The sequence below is a fragment of the Etheostoma spectabile genome, chromosome 5 (genome assembly GCF_008692095.1).
Source record: "Etheostoma spectabile isolate EspeVRDwgs_2016 chromosome 5, UIUC_Espe_1.0, whole genome shotgun sequence".
In the NCBI taxonomy this organism is placed as follows: domain Eukaryota; kingdom Metazoa; phylum Chordata; class Actinopteri; order Perciformes; family Percidae; genus Etheostoma; species Etheostoma spectabile.
Genome location: NC_045737.1, coordinates 1031725 through 1053480, shown reverse-complemented (window position 1 = coordinate 1053480; position 21756 = coordinate 1031725). Strand labels below are relative to the sequence as shown.

Here is a 21756-nt window from a genome sequence, read left to right as displayed (position 1 = left end):
ACACACACACACACACTCTCTTAGTTGGACTAACAAATAAAGTTCATAGCCCACATCACACGCTCCTAGACAAATTATCATTCATTTATTTTTTGTACATTACTCAATGCTGTGAATGACACTTAATCCTGACCTGTCTGTTTTAAAGCCCGGTAGCCTAATCCAAGCAACAACAGCACACTCTTGCATCAGTCCAAGCATGCGTCACCAGGTTTAAGCCACATTGTGCTCTACAAATGAGTGAGTTATGTGTTTGCACGCTTCCTCTATCACTAGCTGTCACCTTCACAACCGCAATGAAATATTGATGACGCTTACACAGAGCTGGCTTTTGCAAGCATTGATTTAACATAACGCAATGCCTTACTGAAACATAAATTAGGTCATCTTTGCATTAATGGAAAGCAACAAAGTAGGAAATGAGCATACATCCCAGAGATAGCTTCCATGTAGATAAATAAACATTTCACTATTATAAAAGATAGAAACATGAATTTAATGACAAAGCCAAAACCTTACAAATATAAAACCAACTTGCTTGAATGTTAATGTTGAAATGTTGATGTTTGAGTACTTAAATCCAAGTTATCTTTTATTACCTCAGTCAAAAATCAATCTCTCATTTATAATATGTAATGCTTAAAGAGCCCATATTATTTTTGTATTTATTTTTTTTAAAGATTATTTTTTTCCCTTTATTTCAGAGTGACAGTGGATAGTCAGAAAAGGTGGGAGAGCAATGGGGGATGACATGCAGCAAAGGGTCGCAGGTCATATTTGAAGTCGGGCCGCTGCAGAACACATTCAGAAACTATATCTCACTCAAAACAGCATGGATTGTTTTTTTTCCAAGTTTTCAATGCGTGTGAAAGCACTAGAAACACAAAATAACTTTCCAAATCCCAGAAAAAGGGATTTTTTTTTATAATATGGGCACTTTAAGGTTGTTCAGAAGATAGAAATCGTCACCTGGTCTGTGCTGGGAGTATCTGCAATATCATTCATACTCCTACTCTGGGCGTGACCTGGAGTGCAAAACATCAACAAAAACAATTCAATAACATCTTATTTACATGCTATATATTTTAGATCATCTATGACTCGTCATTGTTAACGGTAAAAGAAGCTACAAAATACAGCTATACAGTAACAATACACTTACAGTTACCATTTATGACAAAGAAAGAGCAAGGTAGAGACAAAAGGTAGAAACATGGCTTTGCTCCCCTTTTTCATCTTAACCACACACAGGGCATGATATGTATAACAAAGCACGACTTAGCAGTAAGGGAGCAATGCCTTCAGATGGAAACTCAAAAAATCTATCAAAAAAGCAACATTAGTTAAATTGGTCCCTCTAATGCAGAACACAAGCTGATGCACAAATCCCCTGCTTAGTTTTAAGATGCTAGTTAAAGATGAGAAAGTTCCGGGAAAATTCAGTTCAGTCCAATTATTACACTGATTTGTTGAGATTAAGATCCTGCCAGTGAGTCGTTCCTTCAAATATTTATTTATTTTTTACACCCAAAAGGAAGTGAATTTTGAGGTCTTGTAAAATTGGACTCCGTTTTTGACTCACGTTAACAGATGAACATGGCTGATACTGACCTTTGTGCAAACAAGTATGTGGATTTGGTTGTGGGCATTAAATGTTTTTTTCCCCTGACTACAGTTAGTCAATATATCTATATGAATTTTAAATATATTTTACCAAATAGGATTACATAGTGAATGAGGCGTCACTGTGAAGAAGTCCACAGTCTCTGTGTCAAAGCTGCTGGGTGTCAGTTAGTTTTAGAGTTCTGTGATTAAAGAGTTTTTTCTGCCCAACAAGAGTCAGGATGATTTTTTGGGATATATTGTTTTAACAAATCAGTATCTGCAACAACAAAAAAAATCCCTGTTTTTTTAATCAAAACCTAACCATATACTGTTGTTTCTGGCCACAGTGCACAGCCATGCTTGTAAGTTGTAAACCACAAACAGACCCATAGACAGATACTCACGCAGACGACCATAGTTTGCAGACTGCTGTTTCAAATGGAGGTCCTCTGTGGAGCGGTTAACGTTGGCCATTGACCCAGGACCAGCTCGGGACCCTACATTACGATCTGGCAAGGAAAGGGGAAACAGAAATAGACATAGAAATGTTTTTTTTCGCCAATTTATCTAGCAGTATGTGTCCTGCCCGGATGAAATGAGGAAATGCTACAGCACTAATTAACTCATCAAACATTAATACATCCCTTGTGGAGGATATGAGCCTTGTTGACTGCAGGAGTGTGTTCATTCATTTACTAAGTGAGGCAAATATATGCATAATGATTTTTTTTTTTTTCAGAGGCTGCTAAATTATATGTGGGGCCAGAATGGACTAATCATTGATAAAGAACAGAAATCGCTATATTCCAGGGACACAAAGTATTATTTCATGTTATGGCATGTCATAACACATGCTGTCCAACATTGTATGAAGTATTATTAATCATGGAAATAATGACCACCATAGTGCCATTTCTTTTAGATGAAGCTAGATGATCATTTCCATGAGTTACAAATACTTACTGGTAGAAGAGCTGGACTTGCCAATGTCAGCTAGTGAGCGGTGGATTGGTTTCTTGGTCTGGTGTCGATGTTTCCTCAGGAGGACAAAACTGATCTTCTCTTTAAGCTCAGGAGATATCATGCCTTCCTCTATCTGTCTCTCAATGATGTCATCTGGAAAAAGACATTCATTTATAATTCACATGAGTAAATTTGGCATAGGGTTCCAATGTTGCCAATTTGAAGCACTCACACATTGCATTTCTGTAGTTTGTTACCATATTATATTTTACAGTCTATGTTCGACTGTATAAACACATGACTTGGGTTGATGTCCAAGCTGTTGACCTCAGTTAAATTGAGTGTTGAGCCGTTCACAATACTGACATTTCAACACATTCTCACTCCCGTTTTGTAAAATATGGACACTTGGTCAGATACTTTTTTTGTTTGTTTTCGTTGTAACACATGCTTGGTCGTCTCCTTTTGCAGCATATAACACATGCTTGGTCGTCTCCTTGAGCGTCATATAACACATGCTTGGTCGTCTTCTTTAGCATCATATAACACATGCTTGGTCGTCTATTTTAGCGTCATTTAACACACACTTGGTCGTCTCCTTTAGCGTCATATAACACACGCTTAGTTGTCTCTTTTAGCGTCATATAACACATGCTTGGTATGCTATTGGCGTCCCTTTTGACGCTGTTAGGTTAAGGAAAAGTTCCGTGAATCATGGTAACAGGATGGTTAGGTTACGGGAAAGGTTGTTGGTGAGCTTACTGTTCTGTGACTCGCTGCAATAGGATGGTCGGGTTTAGCATACAAATATGACGTGCGGAGTTCCCCAAGACTCCATCCTGGGGCCTCTTCTGTTTAATATCTACATGCTTCCACTGGCTCAGATTATGGAAAACAACAAAATAAGTTACCATAGTTATGGGGATGACACAAATTTACATAACCTTATCGCCAGAGGACTATAGTCCAATTCAAAAACTGATTAAGTGCATTCAATAAATTAACGGCTGGATGTTCCAGAACTTTCTTAAATTAAAAAAACTGAGGTAGTTGTTTTGGAGCAAAAGAGGAACGATTAAAGGTAAGCCCTCAGCTTCAAACGACAATGTTAAAAACAACAGACACAGCCAGAAATTTGGTGTAGTCATGGACTCAGACCTGAATTTCAACAGCCACATTAAGACAATTACAAAGTCGGCCTATTACCACCTTAAGAATATATCCAGGTTTAAAGGACTTATGTCTCAGCAGGATTTGGAAAAACTTGTCCATGCTTCTATCTTCAGTAGACTTGACTACTGTAACGGTGTCTTTACAAGTCTCCCTAAGACAGCTGCAGTTGATTCAGAACGCTGCTGCTCGAGTTTTCACTAAGACCATGAAAGTTAAACACATCACTCCTGTTCTGAAGTCTTTACAGTGGTTTCCGGTGTCTCAAAGAATTGATTTCAAAAATACTTCTGCTAGTTTATAAATCAATTAATGGTTTAGGGACAAAATACAGTTTCTATGCTCCACATATCTGGAATAAACTCCCAGAAAACTGAAGGTCCGCTGCAACTCTCAGTTATTTTAAATCAAGGCTGAAGACCTTTCTTTTTGATGTTGCCTTTCTTTAAATGATTGCTCATTTTTATACTGAAGTTGACTTTTGTTTAAACTGTATGACAATCAGCAAGGGTAAGATCAAAATTAAATGACTTGATTAGACAGTGATTTGACTGTTCTGATGAACATTTCTAAACAATTAAGCAACAAAAAGGGGAAATGTTTATCATTATTGTTGGCTGAAACAAATATTGAAGTGAACTGAGTAGCTTGGTGCCTTTTGGGATGTTTTTGTTAACAATTTGTGAGATTAGGGTTGTGGCCATGCTGGGGGTATTTCTGAACAGGAAATGAATATATTTCTGAGAATTTCTCCAATGCGGGTGTGACATAGATTTTATGTCAAAATCTACAAGAAGCCATTGGAGCTGTTCAGGATTTTGCAAAGTTTGCCGTGATTAAACTAAGCATTTTAGTGACAACTATATTGTAGTGTAAAGAGAAGTACTTCCACTCTTGGTTATGGGTAACCAGAGTACAAAGTCCCATCATCCCGCGGGGCCCGTGGTGGATGGACGAGATGGTAAAGACATGTGGTTCTGCCTGTATAGAGCGACCTAACTGGTCAACAAAGTTTGGGCTTCCACAAAATGGTTATTGCACTCTGTGTGTGGGCCAGCGGCTTATTCACTGTCCCATGCTAGCAGCCTAAAATCTGCTATTTTAACTGCTCTTATATGTTTAATTTCTTGTACTGCACTGTAACTTTTCCTATTTTTATATTGTTATGTAAAGCACTCTGAATTGCCCTGTTACTGAAATGTGCTATACAAATAAAGCTGCCTTGCCTTGCCTACACTGCCTTGCTGAAATTAGCTCATTTGGTTAGCTAACAAGCAAGCTTGCAAAGAAACCATGAAATGTTTATATACATGCTAATGTTAGGTACTATTTGTATGCTATAAGGGTTTCTCCCAAATTGGTCCCAAGTTTAGTAGGTAACATTACTGAAAACAGTAATACACAAAGCATAATATAGAACACAGTCTGCAGTGATGCGGCTATTGGTTCGATAAACACAGGGATACAAAATAAGTCGGAAACATGGAACATGATTCCATAATGACACAGCTGCACATTAACAGCATTTGCTAAGCTAGGCTATAGACCAATGTTTCAGGGGAAATAAAGAGAAAGAATTCTTAAGTTGTGTGGTGTGACAATACTTACATTTGGTAATAAAGTTTGTTATGTCATTTCTGTTCAGGTTTGCACTCAAGTACAGCTCATACTAAAGTGTCACAGCAGGGAAATCGGCAGCTGAATCTAATAGAACTAATCAATTTAGGTGTGTCATTTAGAATGCACTGTCAATTGGTTAACCCAGGCTAAATCAATTCTATAGGCATAAAGAGCAAAGAGGTTTACGACACTTTACTGTATTGCACTTCTGGGGTTTTGGAGGGAGCAAGACTTTAGCTCATTTGGTTAGCTAACAAGCTAGCTTGCAAAGGAACAGTGAAATGTTTATATTCATGCTAATGCTAGGTACTATTTGTGTGCTAAAAACTTTTGTCACAAATTGGTCCCTAGTTTAGTAGGTAACATTAGTGAACACAGTAATAGACAAAGTATAATATATAATACAGGCTTCAGTGATAAGGCTACTGGTTCAATAAACACATTGATACACAATAAGTCAAAAACATGCAACAGGATTACAAGGCAGCCATAACACACTGCCCGAGAGTGACACATAATAAATGTAGTTATCAGAAAAGGAACTAAATATCTAACATCTCACCAATGATCTGAGGCAGTGAGTAGCCTTCCAAGTCCAGTAGCACTGTTCCCGTCTGGAGACAAGTCCTGAGCTCAAAAAGACTATGCAGGGACAGCGTGGACACGTGTGGTTTACTCCACCTTTCTCCTCCCTCCTCCACCTTCTCTTCGAACTTCACCCACCTATGGGGAGCAAAAACACAGAGAGAAGGAGCAGGTGATGAATACAGAACTGTCCAGATTTCTTTGAGCTCTCTTTGCTTTCAGCTCTGCTGATGGTGCCCAGGCCATTATAATAATAATAATAATAATAATCTTTATTTGTAGAGCACTTTTCAAAAACAAGTTACAAAGTGCTTTAACAAGTGTAAAGACAATAATACCCAAGAGACAATAATAGAAAAAGATAAAAGCATGAAAACATTGAAAAGACTAAAATACAGATAAATATAAAATTAGTAAAATACAATAAAATAAATGGGATAAAATAAAGTCAAATAAGATCAGGAAAGGCTCTCCTATAAAGTATGTTTTAAGAAGGGACTTAAAAGAGTTCACTGACTCAGCTGATTTGATTTCTTCGGGCAGGCATTATTCAGTAGCAGGGGCGTGGTACAAAATTCTGGGCCCCGTAGAAAGGCGTTTTCTATGGGTCCTCCCACATCCACAGCTATTCATTGTGGCATCCTCACAGCCCTCCTCACATGTAGGCCCTAGGTACTCAGTCTTCTTTCCCCCCCAGTCTGACGCCCCTGCTCAGTAGATGCCTGTGGTAGGAGCTTGAAGCTCATATGGCTGGATATTGTTCAAAAGAACGCATGCCGCATGCTTTGGCTCACTGACTCTGATGAGATTTACTCCTTAGGTCTTGAAATTTGGTATTGAATGACAAGGCAGTCTCAATACTATAGAGGCAATTCTGTCAGTGCCTACAAAGTATTAAATTCGGCACCCAGCCCTAGAAATGACACTGTGTGAATGTGAAGCAGGGTGTTTATGGAAAATAGCAGAGACCTCAAATCACTCACAGAGGTACAGTGTACTGGTGTGGCTTGTATTGCTACGTATGTCAAAGAATCACTGTTATGACTTTAAATATTGAACTCAGTCTAATAATGCCAACTACTTTCACTTTAGTTTGGTCTGAGGGTAAGTTTTGCATTCATTTCAGCCAAACTTAATTTTGCCCTTTTATTTTCATTTTTTAAACTGAAAAAACATGGCAGCTCCTCTGGGAACACCAAATTCCATCCAAACTATCTAACAAAAGCAGTTTCTGAAGACTTTGGATGGTTTTGGATGTGATATTAGCCATGGAGTTGCAAAATCATTCTTCCTTTTACGTCTGCAATCAACAGATTTTTTGCAACGGACCAAAAAAATTAAAGCACAGGTGTACAGTATAATGACATTAAAGACGACTCCTGCATTAAATCGTCTCAGTAATCCATGCCCCTGAGTCAACACAATGCTGGAACTCCGGGACTTGGGAATTTTAATTGTCTACACTTATGCACTTATAATACTTGTCAATATGTTTCAAGAGGCAGTGTTGAGTCCCGCCATGATCTGAACTTTCACTTTACTTTATCATTTGTCGAGTGAAGCAAAAGCAAAGCAACATAACATAAGAGCAATTGTATTTCTGAGTGGTAGATGCGTGACTCTGTCTGAATTTAAGTGCGCATGTGTTTGTGGTTATTGCCATCCACCTTGCAGACTCCTTCCACTCCAGCTCGTCTCCTTCTCGCTGTAGAGTGTCCATCTCAGTGAAGAGCGTAGGCGTGGGCATGTCATCATCTTCATTCAGGATGTAACGTAGCCGTTCTGCCGCTGGAGACACTTGATGGAATGAAAGAATGTTTTAGAAAATCTTTACTATTTGTAATATAATTTTGATAGAGTTTCAACAGGAATTTGTCAAATATAACCTAAAACATAATGCTAAAAAATAACCTGGCACTCAGGAGCTGCAGCCGTGTAGACCTACAGCTTCTCTACTGGACAAAAGGATGTTCCTTTTTCTTTGCTGAGAGGTCAAATCAAACTGACCTATCGCTTATAAATGGAAATAGTGATTTCCAATATGAATCAAGAGACATGCAATCTCTAATTATAATCATTTTCACTTACACCTCCATTACAACCAGCTGTAGGATGTTATTTGTCATTCCATGTACAATTCATTCCTCTACTGCTTCAGCAGTAGTGATTGGAGTATTGAAGCCTACATCCAGATTACACAATTCTACCTGATTATAGGTATTCAATTATGAGCCTACTGTACTTGCAATCCATTTCTTGGTAGTATGGAGGTTGCTGCCGGGTAACGAGCTGACCATGTCAGCTGCTGCTAACCTATGGGCTGAGCTGTATGGTAATTACTGTACCCCGGATAAGTCAATTATATTGAAGTGCTATATTTAAAGCAACGAACAATGAATTCTTGTCGTTTTATCTAAATGGCAAGCGAAGAACAAATCAACGGATTACATTCCTGACCCATTCCATGACATCAGAATTACATCATCAGGGTTGTTTCTCCTTTTTGTCAGCACATATAGAATAATGAGCAGTGATGAATATTCTTATTCTTATTCACTGTGTGATGGAATAGTGTATTAATGGTTTGTTTTTGTGTAATCTGATATTGGTTGGTGTGTTCAAATAATTTGTGTCAGTATAAAATAAATTGATAAATAATTTGTGTTTATGATCTAATCATCACATCAAAAAATGAGTAATTTTGTTAGATTTAGGTTGGCATGACATGCTGATTGCATCCTTTCTATGAGCAGGACGGGAGAGAGGAGAAGAGAACAGAGGAGATGAGGAGTGTATCCGTTACGATATTAACAATTCTGATTCCAATTTCGACTCTTCCTTTCGATCCCGGTTCTTACCAATTTTTGATTCAGATTCTTTGAGAAGTGGAGTTGAAACAGGTCACGTGCTTATTACACAGATAAGAGGAACAATTTATTTTTGATTCAGTGATGATTTACAGTTTTACCGGGCTTTTTCAATGTAAAAGAAAAGCCACACAAGACTAAAGGTGCCTCGAAGTACGGTACATCTTATATTTATTTAACTCTGAAATAACTCTAAAATGGTGCAATAAAATCTAAATACTGACTTCTTGGCTCGGCTAAGTTCCCAATGTTTCAAGATCCAAACTAAGCCTGTGCTGCATACTGACTTACTTGTGCGGTTGATGTCTTGGAGACTCTGCTCGTTTGAATCAAGTCCCTCCTCTATGTCCCGGTAGCGGCTGTGCCCATGGTGTCTGTTCTGGCTATAGCGTCTGTCCCTGTCCATGTCTGCAGCCTCCCGACTGGAGCGCCTTCGCCTGCGTTTGCGACGATATCCTCGAGGCACTGGGACACCAATGTAGATGGACTGATGGTCTGGGGACAAATATGGACAGTTCCTAGATGGTTACGCTACACGGTTGCATCCATTTCAATGCAAAAACTGAAGTGCCAATATTGGTTCCTCTAGGATACCAAGTTACAAGAACAAGCAAGAGAAAGACGAAAACAATCTAAAACAAGTGTCTTCAATGAATGTTTGATGAAAGGCCCCAAAATAGTTGACTGGCTGAAAAGATTGTTTAATGAGATCTTTCATTTATTTATCATACTCAGATGAGTGTTTTTATGAATGTTCTATCACTTAAATAAATTCTGAAGAATTTAGGTTTGACACCATATCTGCTTATTAAAAGCAACATTCCATTTTGGCAGTAACACATAAAAAGCAAATCAAGCCCTTTAGAATCTCTCAGGCCTTTAGCTTTGCTGTGACAGCGTTTGGCTCGTGTTACCCCTGTTTTGCAACAAAAAGCTGTATGATGTGAGTTTGATCATCTGCTGGCAATTAAGTAGGAGCTTTAAAACTAATTGCACACTAAACTCTATGTGGAATAACTACACAACGGGAGATGCAAACCAATATTGGATGTTTGGAAAAAGAACAGAACCTGCTGCTCAGTGGGAAGACACTAACTTGCTCAAATATGCAACTTCTCAATCCCCAAATTACAGATTCATACAAAAGCATACAAACAATGTTGAGTGAATCGTCATTCCTCCTTTGCAGTCTATTAACAGCTTTCACCCACACAAAGTCCCAGAACAAAAGAGAAACTATACATTAGTGTGATGAATTAACTGTCTCGTGATAATATGAAGAGACAAAGTGGGTGGAATTACTTAAATAATTTCCTGTTTCTATTAACAGAGGGCCACTCCATGATGGATCTACCATAAATATGAACCACACACATACAGTATGTACACACACACACTCACCCTCCTCTTCCTCATAGCGAAGGTGAGAGACGCCCATCCCTCGGTCTCCATGGTCCATCCTGGTATGGAGGAAAAGAGACAATTTTTAGCCATGTCAATTTTCACCGGTAAAAGGTGAAGGGAAAGCAGTCATGTAGTGATGAATGAAGTGGTGCTTCCTGTTTTATGGTTATTGACTGTATTAGTCTGTGTAGGGATGTAACTGACAGAGATATTCATTTTTATGAGTCTTTTATTTCATATTTATACATATATAAAGTGTTATGAACCTGACAGTAACGATACACTCAACTCACGCTGAGAATCACGGTTTACCTACTCTATCTGTATCTATCAGTACTCTTACTTTTAACACAATACGCTGCAGACATAACTGTAAAATAGTCCTTTAAAACTGCGCAAAACAACTGATATGTCCTCTTATCAAAAGGGAAAAACTCAAATTGTATTTTATTTTGAGTAACTAAAATTTAAAATAATTATGAATCATATTTTTAATACAAATCTTACATAACAAATAGAAATAAGAAAAAAATAACTAACAAGACAAAGTTACATCTGAAGTAACAAGTGAAATCAAAAGTAGATTAGATTCATTTTTTATCTTATCAGTTAATAAAATAATTAAATGTGCAGTTTGGCACATTTTATTAATTGATTCACAATGCACATTACATCCTAAGTGTCTTGTATTGTTATGTCTGTATTGTTTTGTTGAGTTCTGAGTTTTACATTTTAAGATACATGTATATGAAGCTATTGTAAGTATATGTTATTTACTGTATTTGTTGTTTTGGAATTTAATGTATTTTAAAGGGCCATCTATGGATGGGCATTGCAAATTAGCTTAGGCTATTAGTGATGTGGTGCGTGGCATAGGTTTATGCTACATGCCTTTTTATGTAATTAACCATGTATATTAGTGTCGTCATTTCTGTTCTGTACACACGAGTGCGTGTGTGTGTGTTGCTTTATTTTTGCCTCCAGCAGCAGCTCTTGTTCACTGACCTGCATGTTGGGTTATAGTGCAGATCAATGGGAAAATAATTAAAAAGGTGGCCATGGTCAATGGAAATGTACATAATTAAAACAAATGTGAGGAGAACTTATCCTAGCGGCACCATTTCATACATTGAACGCCACCAGCAAAGTTTAAGGCCACCCTGTTCCTGCTGGTGACGGGTTAGAAGAGAGTATCCATTCACAGTACTGTGTACAGTACTGGAATTGAAGCTTCATTCATTTGGAATTTGCCTATATGTATATGAGACGTTAAACTTGATTTATTTCAGTGAATGAAGTTATTACAACGTATAATAATAATAATTATAATAATAATAATAATAATAATAATAATATTAATAACTTTTATAGGGCATTTTTCAAAATCCACATTACAAAGTACTTAACAAAACAGCAAAATAAAAGTACTTAGTGTACATGTACAGTGCAGTGGGCAGTGTATGGATATTATATTGATATTGTGATGTGAGACTAGATATTGTCTTAGATTTTGGATATTGTGATAGGGCAGTAATGTATATTCTGAACTTTTCAGACTATTCTAGCTTGTTTGCCTTTACTCACTTGTCATTATGTCCACATTATTGATGATTATGTATCAAAAATCCCATTGTGATGGTATTTTGTGAAAGCACCACCCTACAATATTGTTGCAATCGTCGTATAGATATTGAGGTAATAGGTCAAACATATTGTGATATTTAGATTTTCTCCATATCACCCAACTATACAGTGTAGGGAGAAATAGAAAAAACAGTTTTAAAAGAAATAAAAGAATAAAAAGTTCAAAGTAGGTTCAAGCTCAAATAAAATCAGGAAAGGCTCTTCAATTAAAGTACAAGTAACTAAACCTAAAGTTTAAAGAAGGGACTTAAAGGAGATCACTGACTCAGATGACCAGATATTCTGGGCCTCAGGGCTCTGATATAAATTGTCCTCTTCCCTTTAGTTTTCAGAGATATAGCAGATTAAAAAGAAATTATACTAAAACATGCCAGTGTAAAGAGGCTGTAACAGGCTCACATCAGATTTTTGGTTTGAGCAAGTAAGAAGCTGTTGCAGTAATCCAGGCGTAGTAAAATGAAGGCTTGTAAAACGGTCTCTGTGTCTTTAACAGAAACAGTTTTGAGGTTTGTGGTGTGCCACTCAAAACTGAAGTTACTGTCAAACCACACTTGATGTTGTCCAATAGGGAAATAGCCAAAGGCAGAATGTGCTTTGGGATCATGGGCCTACAAATATCTCTGTTTTGTTAAAGTTCAGCCAAATAAATATTTTGACATCAAGCTTTTAAGAAAAGGCAGTCATTAAGTAAACTCAACATTCCAGGGTCTATACATCTAACACGTAGGTACATCTGCAAACGTCATACAAATAAAAAGAAACACCATATCTATGAATATGTGCCCAAGGGGTTGCATGTATGAAGAAAAAAAAATGGGTCCCAAAACTGACCCCTGAGGAACACCATACTTAACAGAGGAAAACAAAGATACATAATAATTCACAGAAATACAGAGCCTTCTATTGGACAGGTAAGAGGAAAACCATTCTAAGGCTGTACGAGATCTCCCTCACCCAGTGTCTCAGTCTGTCTCACAGGACGCTGTGTCAAAGGCCAGGACTGAGCATTAGCTATCATCAGCAAGCCATTAAAAGGTTGTTTGTAACCTTGAGCAGGGCAGTCATAGTGCTGTGATAATTAGAGTTCAGTGTGTTTGTGTGTGTGTGTGTGTGTGTGTGTGTGTGTGTGTGTGTGTGTGTGTGTGTGTGTGTGTGTGTGTGTGTGGGCAGAAAGAAGAGAGATAGAGAAAGAGGAAGCAGACGTGCAGATGCGACCGGAGCTGAGTTGGTGTAATAGGTTTAAGTTTTGTAGGCCTACATGTGTGTTCGGTGTCCAAAATAAACCTCAGACTGAAGGCCAAGTTTATTCATTAGCTCACCAGAAACAAGATTTTAATACCGACGTAATTCATTTTATAACGTCAGCCCTGGACCCCCTGCCATCCAACAGCTGTCCACACAAACAAACGTACATGTGTCATTAGTATGAGAATAAAATTAGATTTTAAATGTGTTAGGCTCAGGTCGGGCTTGGACATAAATATCTGTGTCGAGCTTGAGACAGGTTCGGTTACTGCTCTGTGAGACGTGGGCCGGGCTCGGACAGAAAAATGCGGCCCAATTTGAACTCCATAACAGACACACAGAACTGACATATGAAGCTGATGTGTTCAATTGCCTACAGACACCAGGGGACATCAGCACTTGATTACCAAATAAATCCAAACTAAAATACCAAACTTTGCCTTTCTTCACCAGCTAATTGCATATTTTGTCTGCTGTTTGATGCTGGGCAGGTAGTGTACAGTGGGGTTTATCAAGAATGTTTGCAAATGTGCAGCCGTAAAACCGAGACAATGACCTCATGTCAATTGAAGTATTTCCATGATAAATATTGAGTAATGGAGTTCTATTTCATCCTTACTGACCACCAGAGGCAGTGCTAAACACTGAATATATTTTGAATCGCATTTGCACAGGTCGAGTATTTATATCAACAAAGTCACTTGTTGCCTCAGGGTGACCCTGCCCAAGGTATTAACCCGTTTGCGCCGGATGCTTCGCGACAACACATCTACCGCCGGTAACTGCGTTGCGCAACTCTGAACCTCCTGCCGGCTGCTGCGTGGCGCAGCATTTTGTATTGGTCAGTCTTTTCATCACGCGTGCAGCAGAGAACGCATTGTCATTGGTTCAAATACACATGAGGCGGGTCTCGTTGGCCATGTGACCACCAAAATGTACCGTAGTTTGCTGAAAATCACGTCAATCAATCAGACATACATGTGCGTTTGTTTATGAATGTTTGAGAGACGAGCGAGAAAACGACTACGAGGCAATCAGAGGAGGATTTTGACAGCGAGGGCAGTGACATTGAGGTGGAAGATAGGGAGGAGTTTGGGAGGAAGAATGTCTTCATCATAATCTACCACTTCCTCTGTCGGAGCCGTTTTCTCAATCGTCTCTCAAAACTTTATAAACAAACGCACATGTATGTCTGGTTGATTGACATGATTTTCAGCAAACTACAGTACATTTTGGTGGTCACATGGCTTTAGATAGCCAACAAGACCCGCCTCATGTGTATTTTGAACCAATGACAGTGGGTTCTCTGCTGCACGCGTCATGAAAAGACCGTCGAATACAAAATGCTGCGCCACGCAGCAGCCGGCAGGAGGTTCAGAGTTGTGCAACGCAGTAACTGGCGGTAGATGTGTTGTTGCGAAGGATCCGGCACAAACGGGTTAAGTTCCGGTGTCATCCCCGAGATCAATCCTTTTAAATCTTCTCGCTAAGCAGGCCGTCTACCGTCTGTGGTAGCATTAACATTAGCTTTCGTTTGAACTGTATACTACTGATTGTTACAAAGCTAATGCTATCTCCTGTACCACCTCTGATCCCAGAGCCATGCAGGATGCGGCAAAATTTAGCCTTGGTCACATGCCAGCTATTAGACCAGCCATTGCTTCCCTCATAGTTTCCCTTGACAAGGCTCTGAGGCTGGATGCCATGTTCTCTCGACCCCAGTGTTTGGTCACCGACGGTCTTCTGTGTAAGGCATTTGCAGGGACATGCCCCCTCCTGGCAAACTAAGGGGGTCCACATCTGCCCCCATGTTTCTAGTAACTAGTGGCCATTGTGGGCCTCAGTGCCCCAATGAGAGAGCGGTTTGTCACCATCGCGAACCTGCTCGCTTGCCTTCTCCGCAACCCTTGTGCACCATCCCAGCTTCAGGCGGCCTGGGACACGGCTTGCCTTCCTACATGTGTGGCCCAGCTGGGACTCACAATAAACCTCAAAAAGAGTTTTGTAAACCCTTCTTAGCGCATAACCTTCATCGGTGTGGCTCTGAACACTGTCACTATGAAGGCAAGTCCATCGCTTCAGTGCATAGAAGACATGGTCCTCATGGGTGTTGCCAAGCACATTCTCACGATATTTCAGGGTGAATGTTGACACCCACCATCTCTGGCCGAGGTCGTCTGCTACATCCTTGTGTGGTTGGCACTCTGGCTTCCTAGTGACTCTGTTGATATGAGTCATATAGTGTTAAGAACTGCCTCTGGCGGTCATTAAGGAGGAAATAGAACGAAAGTTACGAAGGCAACTACGGTTCTATGAATCCTGGCTGACTGCCAGAGTTCTTGGCCACTCGGAATCTTGCGAACCCGCGAGAGGATTTATTAAGAATGAGCCTGGGGTGACACCTTGGCCAGGGACACCCTAAGGTCACAGGTGACTTTGTTACAATATATATTCAACCTGTGCAATTGCAATGCAGAATATATATATATATATATATATATATATATATATATATATTATGCTGCCGTTGGGAAATATATATTATATATGAAGTTTATCCATCTGAATAATGGAATGAAAGTCTGATATATTGAATGGAAGTCTGAATATATGGAATGAAGTCTGAATATATGGAATTGAAGTCTGAAATATGGAGATGTTGAATCTGGAATGAGTCTGAATATATGGAATGAACGTGAATATATGAATGAAAGTCTGAATATATGGAATGAAGTCTGAATATTGGAGGATGAACGTCTGAATATATGGAATGAAAGTCTGAATATATGGAATGAAAGTGAATATATGGAATGAGTCTGAATATATTGAATGAAGTCTGAATATATGGAATGAAAGTCTGAATATATGGAATGAAGTCTGAATATATGGGATGAAAGTCTGAATATATGGAATGGAAGTCTGAATATATGGAATGAAAGTCTGAATATATGGAATGAAAGTCTGAATATATGGAATGAAAGCTGACGTCATTACGGCGCTGGCGCCATCTTGTGTTGTGGCTGATTAATCAGGATGTAACAAATGTGGACGCTATGAGTGAATCGGCTAGGAATCTAGTGTCAGCTATTTTGAGCAATGAAGAGATTATTAACACTCGCAAATGCATGTACGGGCCAAAATACTGGAACCGTATCCAGTGCCCACACCATTAGCTTCCAGTTGAAGTGTTACTTCTGCCGACATCTCCCAAAGAGACTCATAAATTCCTTCAAGAATGATGCATAATGTTCTTTCGGCAACGTTTTGTTGAACAGGATGCTTATAAGCACTAAGAATGTCGCAATAAGGAAATATGATCCTCAAGGTGACGCTATCTAATTTCCAAACTGTTGTGGTCGTTTGGGTATGACCAGTTGTTGCAAAAAAACCCTGCAGTTCAACAAAGTATTGGACTATTTCAGCGATGCCATTTTGTAAATCACGTGAATTCAGAAAGGTATCCCTTTGGTGACATTCTGTCAATGTATTCCAACTTCCATTCCATATTCACTTATTCTATATCAGATATTCCATTATCAGACTTTATTCCCTATATTCAGACTTTCATTCCATATATTCAGACTTCATTCATATATCAGACGTTCATTCCATATATTCAGACTTCATTCCATATATTCAGACTCATTCATATATTCAGACTTTCATTCAATTATCAGATTCATTCCATATATCAGACTTCATCCTTATAGACTTCATCCATATATTCAGAGTTCATTCCATATATTCAGACTTTCATTCCATATATTCAGACTTCTTCAATATATAGATTCATCCATATATTCAGACTTTATTCATTATATCAGACTTATTCCATATATTCAGACTTCATTCCTATATCAGACTTCATTCCATATATCAGATATTCAATCTATTCAGACGTTCATTGCCATATATTCAGACTTTCATTCTATATTCAGACTCAATTCATATATTCGACGTTCACCATATATTCAGAATTTCATTCCATATATTCAGACGTTCATTCAATATATTCAGACTTCATTCCATATATTCAGATTTCATTACCTATAATTCAGACTTATTCCAGATATTTCAGACTTATTCCAATATATTCAGACTTCATTCCATATTCAGATTTATCCATGACTTCATTCCAGTTTGGCAAGATCGTACCAAGATTACCTTCCAGACTGTCAGATTCAGAACTACGTTCCATAATATCAGACTTCAATTCCATATATTCAGACTTTCATTCCCAATATTCAGACTTTATTCATATATTCAGATGGTGAAAACTTCATATATATATATTATGTCCTAAACGGGCATGGCCAAATATATATATATATATATATATATATATATATACAGTATATATTCTACATTATATAGGTAGTGTTAAGCACCACCTCTGGCGATCATCTAGGATTCATAGAACCGTAGTTACATTCGGAACTTTCGCTTTAAGCTTCTAACTTATTCAATCAACCTACTGTATCTACAGACCTTGTGTACAGACAGCAGTTTCTTTCTTGTCCCAGCAGGAAAATCCCAGTTGTAAGTAATGTCACACCAGTACCAGGACGCTGAAACTGTCTGGGCAGCATATCAATCATTCTAAAGTGTTCCTGCTTTTTAAGTGATTATAATTGTTTGGTGTAGAATTCAGTCATTATTACACCTGTGCTTTTCTTGCAATGACATGTTAAAATGTCTGTTGTAAAAAAAGTGTACTACATCGCATCACATGTAGCTGAGCCACTACTTGGCAAAACCAACTGACTAAAGCAGTTTATACATTATAAGATTATTATTTCCGTAAGTATACTGAATTAGAATCACAATCAGAATCAGCTTTATTTGCCAGGTATGAGGACACAGACAAAGAATTTTGCTTTGGATCATATTGCTCACAATGCGCCTACTCATACAAAACAATATATACACGCTACACAGGTTGAGACAAGAGGAAGAGGAATGCACCGGAACTGAACCTGGCACTGTGCGTAACAAGTCAGCTGTTCAGCAGAGTGATGGCTTACTAGTCACATTACTTACTGGTTACTGGTCACACATGGGCAGGTGGCCAGAAAAACTACATGTTGTGTTGCTTCTCAGAGGACAAACAACCTATGAATGCAGGTTTAAATGAAAGAAATTATTAGAAAATGAAATGCTAACAACAACAACAACAGTAACAGCTACAACAACAAGGCTGTTAAGCAAGCAATAACGATGCTTAGTTGCTTTTACAGACATTCTCGTTCTTGGTCTGTCACTAAACTAGAAGGTACCCCGAGCGCACAAACATCTACAAGTATACAGAATTTCTTTTGTACAAACATCCGTCCTATCAATTACAGTTAAGATAAATTGAACCCCTAGAAACAGAACAAATGGATTTTGGATTCAAGGCTGAATCTTAATTAGTTCATGGTTAAAAAAGTTTTACAAGTAACAACACAAAACAAAATTAATTTGATTGTCTATTTGTTTTTACTGCTGTTTCTTCGGTTTTGAAATCACAAGGCAATTAATTTGTCAAAAAAGATACTGTTTCAGTATTTGGAGTTGCTGTGGGGGTTTAAATTTCTGCATCACTACAGAGTGTGCCCTGATTTTTCAAAGGATTCCTGGTTACTACATCATGTACCGGTAAGTGAAAGCAGTGTTTCTTTTCACTTGACTCTCTGTGGATAATATCTCATTTTGGACTGACACTCTTGAAATACAATCCACCCTGGAGGGATGAGAGGTGGAAAGTGGCTGGTGGAGGATGGGTTTAGCCCAGCAGAGCCCAGTACAGATTCTACTGTGAAAGTTTGTAGTGCTGGCTTCCTGCCTCTGTAATTAGTGCTGTCACATCAGTGTCCTTCACACCCAGTGGGCAGCTGGAGTGCGAGCTGCAGGCAGGCCCCCTCATGGCTCGATCGATTGGGCTCGCAAAGCCTCTAAAACCCCCACACCACTTGACAGAGATATGTGCACACATTAACACACACTCAGCCATAAACATGCACATTTGCACATGGAATAATGTCATTATGTGCTCTGCCAGTATAGATGCAAATGTACACAAGTCTTTGCCAAACACCAACAGGCAAATATGTGCATATTGTACACTGAAAAAACAGCCTGTTCTGTCTAGTGAGTTAGTCTTTAACATTGAAAACATCTGCCAATGTGGTGAGATAATCACCTTGTTCGACAAATAACTCAACCTGTTGACGTTTTTTTAATGAAGTGGCATTTTGGTCATACTAGCACAAATCTCGGCCTCATTTAAAGAAAATCAAGGAAAGGTAAAACTTCAAAGGACACTATGTCACAATTACAATTATGTGATTATTTTTAAGGAAATAAAGCTAGTAAAGACAACCATAAACATCAATCATTTTCATTAGATTTCTGCAAAATTCAATCAACATGTATGTACACTAAACAAGTTACACTTGTAGTCACACTTGTATTGCTACATACAGTACTCTATATAGACACACACACACACACACACACACACACACACACACACATACACAACAAGCATTGTGTGGCTAGTTAAAAGTGCTATTTCTGTCTTACATCTGTATGTGCAGTGTGAAGGCACATGGTTATTAGGATAAGTGGTGCTCATTATTGCTTCACTAAGTTTAAAGAAATTACTGTCTCATTAACTTTTTTAAAAGCCTGTATAATGAACTTCATTTTCCCAGGTAAGAGGTTGGGTCATGTGAAACTGTAAACTGCTGGGTTTTGCAGGAGGAGAATAAAGAAGTTTTCTAATCAGGGAAACCAAACACAGTTACTGCCTCACACTTTACCCCAAAACGCTAAACTATCACACCCAACTCCATACTACTGTGACTGAAAATATTAGACATTTACAGATGAGGATTGACACTTTCAACTTGACAATAGAGGTGTTAGTTTTAGTCAAAAGATAGCGGCTGTCGTAGACCTTTGTACAGCATTGAATATCAGTCTGCTGTTGATATTCGGTGTTTATGAGTGTTTTCCCCTCACATTGCTGACTGTGTTACTTTATTATTTTCATTAGCTAGGCCTGGAGCTGGAGAAGAAAAAAACAGAGGAACTAAATTCCAGGCTGAAAAAAGGAAATGGCACTGTTGCGACTGAGAACTCAGAAAGCCAGAGAAAGAAATCAATGGTGCAGAGAGAGAAAAGCAAGAACCATCATGAAACAATAAGACAAAAGGAAAAGACAACCAACCTGTATTAGTTGTCAGCTGGAATGAGTGAAAGCAGAAAAGGCCTTTGCTGCTCGTAGGGTCGCATCAATGAAAACATGCCAGTGGAGCTCCAACAAACTATTGAATGGTACAAACTCAGCAAAGAGGAAAGCTCCTTTCCATTTGTCTCTGTCTGTCTGTCTGTGGGTCTGACTGGCTTTGCTCTGTCTGTCTCTCTCTCTCATCACTGGTTCAATAATGGGCAAACAAGGACTCATCAGAGAGCTCCAGGCAGGAAGTTGTTTCAGAATATTGTTGACACCAACCACCGATAGAAAATCTCTCAATATACTTCACCAGCCGGTCAATATATGGCATTGTGGAAAAAGTGATAAAGGATAGGAAGTAACAGGATGTTGCTTATGAAAACACATGATGACATTCTTGGATATGAACTGTTGGTATTTACCGGGTATGAAAATACCTACAGTTAAAAAAAAAGACAGAAAAAGCTTTTAGTCTGCCATGTTTGTTATGTAACTATTTACCCTTACCCTGTCACTCCCTTTATTTCTATGCGTATCATATGGTCACTACATCTCTTAGTCAGGTCTGCCATTTTTTCTTTTTTTCAGGGTTATTTAGAAATGCCATCACTGAGTGCTACTATACATGTTCTAGGATACCTTTGAGGGATTTCCAGAGGGTTTAACATGGAAGTGGATCAATAAGGTAGTGGCTAACCATACAGTATATTCCAGAATATAAAAAAAAATCCAAAGGCAACCGATCGATTTACTCCTTGTTGTTCAAATGTTCACAACTTTTAAGATTTCAACAAAGAAAACCAAAACTATCTACCTGGCCATATAGCACCAGGGGTAAGAGTGGAAAATATCCTTTTTCTGTGATTTGGGTGAGGTGAACCTTTAAGCTCTAAGCCATCATCATCATCATTATTGATCTTCCTCATCACTGAACAGACTCAAGGCCACTTGCTGTTGTCCTGCAAGTAGGCAACAAACTCATTACAGCTCAAATGAGACAAAGGCCACAGACAAATAGTGAGGCCTGCTTGCCAAACAAGTTGCTACAAAGCTAATTAAGACTATCAGCTTCACACAATCTCTGTATTTCTCATCACGGCTATGCTCAGAAGATTGTGGCGTCCGGCGACTTTCGCTCGCAGAAACTCAAACAAAGATAATGACCTCTTCTGAAGAGTCCATCATGTTTTTTTTAATCCTCCATGTCCTCCTTGGCTACGTAGAAAGTAAGGAGTTATTAAGGAGTTGCGGAGTTGGACGGTGCGCAGACAGTTGTGTTGGGGGAGACAGAAACTACACACTAGCTTTAAACTAATCATGGTAATTTTAAACTGATCATGAGCACTAGGCCACTTGGTTGGCCTATAGGTTTGTATGTATTAAATTAGAATTCTATATTGTATAGCTTTAGGTTAAAGATATTTAAAAGTGTGT

General features: G+C 38.6%; 1 protein-coding gene and 1 long non-coding RNA gene across 3 annotated transcripts in view; one reads left to right on the top strand and one right to left on the bottom strand.

Annotated features, from left to right (window-relative positions):
- Positions 1-5515, top strand: part of LOC116689541 (uncharacterized) — a 22006-nt gene extending 16491 nt beyond the window's left edge. Inside the window, exons 2-3 of the long non-coding RNA XR_004332028.1 lie at positions 3615-3620; positions 5504-5515. This is a non-coding gene — a long non-coding RNA (uncharacterized LOC116689541). The remainder of the gene's footprint in view (positions 1-3614; positions 3621-5503) is intronic.
- slc4a5a (solute carrier family 4 member 5a) overlaps positions 1-20504 on the bottom strand; it is a 50082-nt gene extending 29578 nt beyond the window's left edge. For both annotated transcript variants that reach the window (XM_032516075.1, XM_032516076.1), the window contains exons 1-8: positions 20317-20504; positions 10212-10270; positions 9102-9305; positions 7611-7740; positions 5921-6081; positions 2569-2721; positions 2010-2114; positions 970-1025 (exon numbers count right to left, since the gene is read on the bottom strand). In XM_032516075.1, coding sequence (XP_032371966.1) covers positions 970-1025; positions 2010-2114; positions 2569-2721; positions 5921-6081; positions 7611-7740; positions 9102-9305; positions 10212-10269 — 867 coding nt within the window. In that variant the 5' untranslated portion in view covers position 10270; positions 20317-20504. The remainder of the gene's footprint in view (positions 1-969; positions 1026-2009; positions 2115-2568; positions 2722-5920; positions 6082-7610; positions 7741-9101; positions 9306-10211; positions 10271-20316) is intronic.
- Between the last annotated feature and the right edge of the window lie 1252 nt (positions 20505-21756).